Genomic DNA, 7,127 nt, shown 5'->3' with positions numbered 1-7,127 from the left:
TGACTTCTATTCATTCAGATCTTAGCTTAGCTTTCACTAATTTGGGAAGATGTGGCAGAGATTGTTAGTTACCTCCAATCTTCTTTTCCCCTTCTTCTATAGTAATAGATCTCCTCTCTAATTAGTGTTTAGCTAGGCATATGATGGTCTGGAAAGATAACTACACTTTCCAGATTTCCTTACAGGTAAGTATGATTTTATGGCTAAGGTCTAGCCAGACAGGAGTGTGTCAGCTTTAGAGAACATTTCTTAAAAGTACTGTGGGCATGATGACATTTCCAATTCTATTTTTTTTCTTTTTTTGGGGACAAGGTCTCTTTCTGACACCCCAGCTGGAATGCAGTGGGATGATCCTAGCTCACTGTAGGCTTGAACTGCTGGGCTCAAATGATCCTTGTCTCAGCCTCCCAAGTAGCTGGGACTACAGACACATGCCACCTTGCCTGGCTAATTAAATATATATAAATATGTGTGTGTGTGTGTGTATAGCACTGGTGCTTGGAAAGCAGTGTACCAACACCTAAAGTCCCAGGAGCAATTAGGTGAAAGAGAGATAGAGATAGATAGATAGATATGGGACCCTGCTATGTTGCTGAGAGAGAAAGAGAGAGAGAGAGACAGAGAGATAGAGAGAAATGGGGTCTTGCTATGTTGCCCAGGCTGGTCTTAAACTCCTGTGCACAGGGTATCTTTCTGTCTCAGCCTCCCAAAATGTTAGGATTACAGGTGTGAGCCACTGTGCCAGTTCTCTCCTATTTTGAATATTTCTCCTTCCAGCTGGCTGGGATTGCAGACATGATGGCTGAAGCTAAAGCAACCATTTGAGTCCAAGACAGAACCCTGGGTACCTGGGAATTTTATGAACCAGAGTGTTATATCAGTCCTACTTCCAGAATTCTCCATAGGGCAAAATAAACTTTTGTCTTGGGAAAGTAAACTTCTATTTTTAGATCTTATTTGCAATCAAATCTAATCCTGACTGCTACACCTTTCCTGGTGGCCCACATGTGGGCTAGCTGTCCCTCCTTGACTTCAGAAGCACCTGGCACTTTACAGTGAATGAGTCCACCTGTTTGTGTGCATCTTTCTCCTTGAGGACAGAGGCTCTGTTCATTCTGTTCCATTTTTGTATTTCTAGCATTTGGCTGATTTATTGTAGGTGTTAAGAAGATATTTGTTTAAAGAATGGATAGAGATATTTGCATACTGAATGCCAATAACAATATTACCTACTTCCTGTTGCTTTGAGGGCCAAATAAGAAGTTCTCTTCTTTCCATATCCCACTGACATTCACACCAATGGTGGGCCACCTTATACCATGCCTTCATTTACATTGTTTTCCTTCCCTCTGAGCTCAAAAGCCTCCATTGCAAAAAGACTAGATGGGATCATTTGATTTCATTATCCACTGTCAGCTAAGTCTCACTCTCAACTCTTCAGTTCACAGGACTCTCTCCCCAAATCCAGCTCCCTGGAAAGGGTTTCGTGGTAGATGGAACAGCATAAACAAAGGCATTGAGGTGTTACATGGAGTATTTTTTATTTTTTGAGACAGAGCCTCAAGCTGTCCCCCTGGGTAGAGTGCTGTGGCATCACAGCTCACAGCAACCTCCAACTCCTGGGCTCAAGCGAGTCTCCTGCCTCCGCCTCCCTAGCTGGGACCACAGGCGCCCGCCACAACACCTGGCTATTTTTTAGTTGTAGTCATCATTGTTGTTTCGTGGGCCGGGCTAGATTCGAACCCGCCACCTTAGGTGTATGTGGCTGGCACCTTAGTCACTTGAGCCACAGGCTCCGAGCCAAGCCATAGAGTATTAAGGAGTTGGTGCTTTGGTCTGGTTGGAGGAGGCAGGTGGGCTGCACTGCCAAAGGGGGAGGATCTCCTTGTGATTTATCCTGGTGAAGGCCAGGAGGCAGACAAGATCCAGGCGATTTCTGTATGTGTTACTTTCACATCTTACCTATTTACTAAATCATCTCTTGCCTTTGTGTTTTATCTTTATAGCACTAAAAATTATGGTCAACAATATTATTATTATAATTTTTAACTAATTAGGAAAAAAAATTATTGATTTGTGTTTTTAGTCACAGCAATACAATTTTTATTTTTATTTTTGAGACAGAGTCTCACTATGTGGCCCTTGGTAGAGTGCCGTGGCATCACAGCTCACAGCAACCTCAAACTCTTGGGCTTAAGTGATTCTCTTGCCTTAGCATCCCAAGTAGCTGGGACGACAGGTGCCTGTCACAACTCTCCCAGCTATTGTTTTTTGTTGTAGTTGTCATTGTTGTTTAGTAGGCCCAGCTGGGTTAGACCTGCCAGCCCCAGTGTATGCGGTTGATGCCCTAACCACTGAACTACAGGCGCCAAGCCACAGCAATACAATTTAATCCCAATAACATTACTGTAATATTTTTGCCTATATTGCCTATTTTGCCTAAATGCAATAACAGAATGCCTAGCACTCTGGGAGGCCAAGGCGGGTGGATTGCTTGAGTTCAGAGGTTCGAGATCAGCCTGAGCAAGAGCAGGACCCCGTCTCTACTAAAAGTAGAAAAAACTTATCAAGGCCCATGGCGAGCGCCTGAAATCTCAGCTACTGGAGGCTGAGGCAAAAGAATCGCTTGAGATTAAGAGTTTGAGGCTGTGAGCTAAGACACTCTACGGGGGGTGGGGTGTGTCAGAGCGAGGGTTTGTCTCACAAGGGGGAAGCAGATGCAGCTCAGCGCCTGTGGCTCAAGTGGCTAAGGCACCAGCCACATACACCTGAGCTGGCGGGTTCGAATCTAGCCCCAGCCCGCCAAACAACAATGACGGCTGCAACCCAAAAATAGCGGGGCCTTGTGGCAAGCGCCTGTGGTCCCAGCTACTTGGGAGGCGGAGGCAGGAGAATCGCTTGAGCCCAGGAGTTGGAGGTTGCTGTGAGCTGTGATGTCACGGCACTCTACCCAGGGGGATAGTTTGAGGCTCTGTCTTGAAGAAAAAAAAAGAGGGAAGTGGGTGGAAGAAGGAAAGAAGAAAAGAAAAAAAAAAACTCTTTGAAAAGGTGATATTTGAGCAGAGATCTACTGACCTACAATAAGGAAATCTGGTAAAGACTCCCAGTTGACCACTCAGGAAATGATAGGGGGTATGTGCGTGCATCACACAGAACACATTTTAAATTTGAGCCGTCCATTAGGGATCTCTGTGGCGATGTTGGGGGAGATAGATGGAAAGCGCAGAGATCAAAAGCAGAGATGTGAACTTAGGCGTCGTCAGACCAGTTCCAAGTCTAATTCAATTTACTTTTATCAGCAGTCACCATGTGCCTGGGGTACTGGGCTAGGGGCTGAGGACACGCCGATGAATAGAGCCAAACCGCGGACAGACATTATCAGCAAACGTGGTATATCCTTAGTTCTACTAACCCCGGGCGTTCTCTGTGAGCAGAGGAGGCAGCGAGTCGAGGTGCCAACAGGGACACGTCCAGGTAGAGGTGACCGCGAGCAAGACTGAACTGCCAACTCCGCACGTGGCGTTGAAGCGAGGGCGTGACGCACCCGACACGTCACAAAGAGAGCGTTGTGCGCGCGGCGAACGCGTAGCGGGCAGGGCTGGGCGACCCTCGGAGAATAGGCCGGGAGGCGGGGCGGCGCCCCACCGTGGGCCCGCGGCGCCCTCTTCAGGCCGCAGGCCACGGCACTCCGGTAGCCTCCCCTTCCCTCTCCTCCCTCTTCCGGCCTGCCTCAGGCCATGGTTTTTTTTTTTCTTTGTGGTTGTTAGAAGTATCTCTCCGCCTCCGACTTCCACCCCTCCCCTCCGCTTCTAGGCCAGGCGTGTCCGTGTCTTTGCAGGATGACTGCCAATAAAGTTTTTCCTTTTCTCGCTCCCAGGCTGCCCGCCCCCCTCAAGTACCGCGAGATCTGAGGGCGCAGGTACCATGGCGGCGGCGTTTGAAGGCTCAGTGGCCTTAGCGACAGTGGAGAGCGGTATGCAGGCGGAGCGTGTTGCCGCGCAGGTGTCGGCCCCAGAGCCACCCGCTGGGCCTGTGCGTAGCCTGCGGACGGCTCACGACGTCGGCGGCCCGCGGACCCGCACGGGGGACGTGCTACTGGCGGAGCCAGCGGACTTCGAGTCCTTGCTGCTTTCACGGCCGGTGCTGGAGGGGCTGCGGGCGGCCGGCTTCGAGAGACCCTCGCCTGTGCAGCTGAAGGCCATCCCGCTGGGGCGCTGTGGGCTCGGTGAGGGCGGGGCCTCGGGAGAGGTCGGGAGGGCCCGAGGGAAGCGGGGGCCCAGGGGCGGCTGCGGCCTGGCCCGCGGGGTCGCTGGGCAAGAGCCGCCAGTGCGAGGTTCCGCGCCCTGGGCAAGGGTCTGCATTCTTCGAACCTCTGATAATTAATTTGTAAAACTAGGGCACTTTGTTAAACTTGAAGATAGTTAGGGTCCTTTCCAGCTGTGACAAGTGAGGCTAAGTTTGAGACGATAAACTGTAGCACTTCTGGGAACAGGCATGGTAGTGGATGTGTTCTCGTGCACACACGAGAATCAGGGAAAGCTGAAGGTGCCTCTGGAGACCCTTCTAGTTCCCTGCTTCAGTGTTGGTATCTAAGCCACTGATGGTTGGTAATAATTTTTTTTCTTCTGCAGATTTAATTGTTCAGGCTAAATCTGGCACTGGGAAAACCTGTGTATTCTCCACCATTGCTTTGGACTCTCTTGTTCTTGAAAACTTAAGTACCCAGGTGAGTCAGCTGAGAGCTCCCAAAGGGAAATGTGTTACATGGATTTTACCGGTAGCTTCTCAGAGGAGGAAGTGAATTTGATGAGTGATTGAGTTACACTATATGAAAAGTATAAAAACAAAGTAAATATTGAGGTCCTTGAGTGGTAGTGATGTGGATAGTGACCAATGATACATTATTAATGTTTGGAATTTTCTACTATTATATCGAATAAGACTTCCATATGTGTCAGTTTTGTCATTCCATCTGTGTCTTGAGAACACAGATGAATTCTTTATTTTACTTACTAGATTGTAGGGAGACTTAGCATTTGATTCATGGTAATGTTGTTCTCTGGCCATTGTTAGTATCATATTGATCTCCCATCTTTGAAGTTGTCTTGGAATACTTCTGAGATTGGCTTATCCAAATTAATAGTAGATTTGGGTTTGCAGATCATTTCTTCAACACAGATTTATTGATTATTGAGCCCATATTGCATATAAACAGTATGCCAGACATTGGGGATTCAAAGCTGTATTAGATGCAGTTCTAATTCATAATTTAGCAGCTATGGCAGACTTTATTTCAAGTTCTCAGTCACATGTATAACTGATGATGAATCTTCAACAGTATGTTAAATATTAGTATCCTATCATTTTAACACGGCAGATTAATATTCATCATCTGGGAAGCTTTTTTTTTTAAATTTCTGGTTAATTTGAGGGTATAAAGAATTAGGTTACAGTGTTTGCATTTATTAGGTATAGTCCCTGTTGTACTTGTATTCTCCCCCTGCCCTCCCACCAGAGGTGTGCCGTATACCCTCACATTGTGCCCACCAGTCTGGGAAACTTTGAGTTGAATCTTATATCTGCCAAATTCTGGGTATTGTACTGCACCTGTCCTATGCTGTACATAGGACATCCTTCTAATTCTGAAGGACCTGGGCTAGACTAATTGTAGATTAAGATGTATTAGATTTTGGCTTCTAACAGTTTGGCAGCAGATCAAATGCCAGAACTGTGGAAGAATTTCATAAATAAAATTTATATTTTTTATTTAAGACTTTTGTATCATAATGACATGTTATTTCTGTGTGTGTGTATATGTGTGTATCAAAGTAATATACTCATTTTTGGAAACTAGAAAATTCAGAAAAATAAAAGAAAGTGTCAGAAAACAATCTATAATCTCACCTACCTAGAAAGAAAATACTGCTAGTCTTTTTTTTTTTTAAGGCAATCTTTTTCTTCTTATAGTTGAGAACGTACATCTTTACCTTTTCCTGCAGTAGTTGTATTACAAAGTTTTCACCATAGCTCTCCAAGCTTTTTGTGGTCTAGCTCTCCTGGAGCTCTGATTTCCTTTACTTTCCCCCCTAATTCTGTTCAGCCACATGGCCTTCTTGCTGTTCCTCACATAGTCTAAGAACATTATAATCTTAAGGCTTTTGAATCTGCTATTTCCTCTTCCTGAAAAGGCTTACCTAGCTGTCACAAATCTCACTTTACTCCATGTTGTACATGTGGGTCTCTGCTCACATGTTACTTCCTTAGAGGAGCTTTCTTGATCACCTCATTTGAAATCACTCCTTTCTTTTTTCCTGTTTGTTTTTTTAAATCATACTTCTCAATACCTGCCATTTATTTTGCTTATTGTATAGATTCTTATTGTCCAAGAATGAAAGTTCATGAGGGCAAAGACTACTCTTTTTTTTTTTTTTTTGAGACAAGTCTCACTTTGTTGCCCTTGGTAGAGTGCTGTGGCATCACAGCTCATAGCAGCCTCAAATTCTTGGGCTTAAGCGATTCTCTTGCCTCAGCCTCCCAAGTAAATGGGACTACAGGTGCCCGCCACAACGCCCAGCTATTTTTTTGGTTGTAGTTGTCATTGTTGTTTGTCAGGCCCAAGCTGGATTCGAATCCGCCTGCTCTGGTGTATGTGGCTGGCACCCTAGCTGCTGAGCTATAGGTGCTGAGCCAACAAAGACTACTCTTAATAGTTGATTCCCTGGGAACTAATGTGTTGCCTAGGACATGGTAGGTTCTTACTTAGTATTTGTTGAATGAATGAATGAATGAATGGAATATAGCTGTATCTGGGTTCGGCATCCAAGGATTCAACTGTGGATAGAAAATATTAGGGGGAAAAAAACCAATAAAAAATACAATAATAAAAAACAAATAAAAATATTGTACCACTGTTTATATAATGTTTATATTAGGTTTTTTTTTCTTTTGAGACAGAGTCTCAAGCTGTCATCCTTGGTAGAGTACTATGGCGTCATAGCTCACAGCAGCCTCCTACTAGGGCTCAAGTGATCTTTTCCCTCAGGTTTTTCTATTTTTTTTTTGAGACAGAGCCTCAAGCTGTCCCCCTGGGTAGAGTGCCGTGGCATTACAGCTCACAGCAACCTCAA

The 7,127-nt window shown here is 45.5% G+C and overlaps 1 protein-coding gene across 1 annotated transcript in view; it reads left to right on the top strand.

Annotated features, from left to right (window-relative positions):
* The first annotated feature begins 3,621 nt into the window (after positions 1–3,621).
* The window catches only part of DDX20 (DEAD-box helicase 20), a 12,366-nt gene continuing 8,860 nt past the window's right edge, over positions 3,622–7,127 (top strand). The window contains exons 1-2 of the mRNA XM_003793884.1: positions 3,622–4,225; positions 4,632–4,726. Of these exons, the coding sequence (XP_003793932.1) occupies positions 3,925–4,225; positions 4,632–4,726 (396 nt within the window). The 5' untranslated portion in view covers positions 3,622–3,924. The remainder of the gene's footprint in view (positions 4,226–4,631; positions 4,727–7,127) is intronic.

Source organism: Otolemur garnettii, unplaced genomic scaffold (genome assembly GCF_000181295.1).
Source record: "Otolemur garnettii isolate 467f Iridium unplaced genomic scaffold, OtoGar3 scaffold00073, whole genome shotgun sequence".
NCBI lineage: Eukaryota > Metazoa > Chordata > Mammalia > Primates > Galagidae > Otolemur > Otolemur garnettii.
Note: the sequence above shows the minus strand (reverse complement) of the source record. Positions and strands in the feature narration are given on the sequence as shown.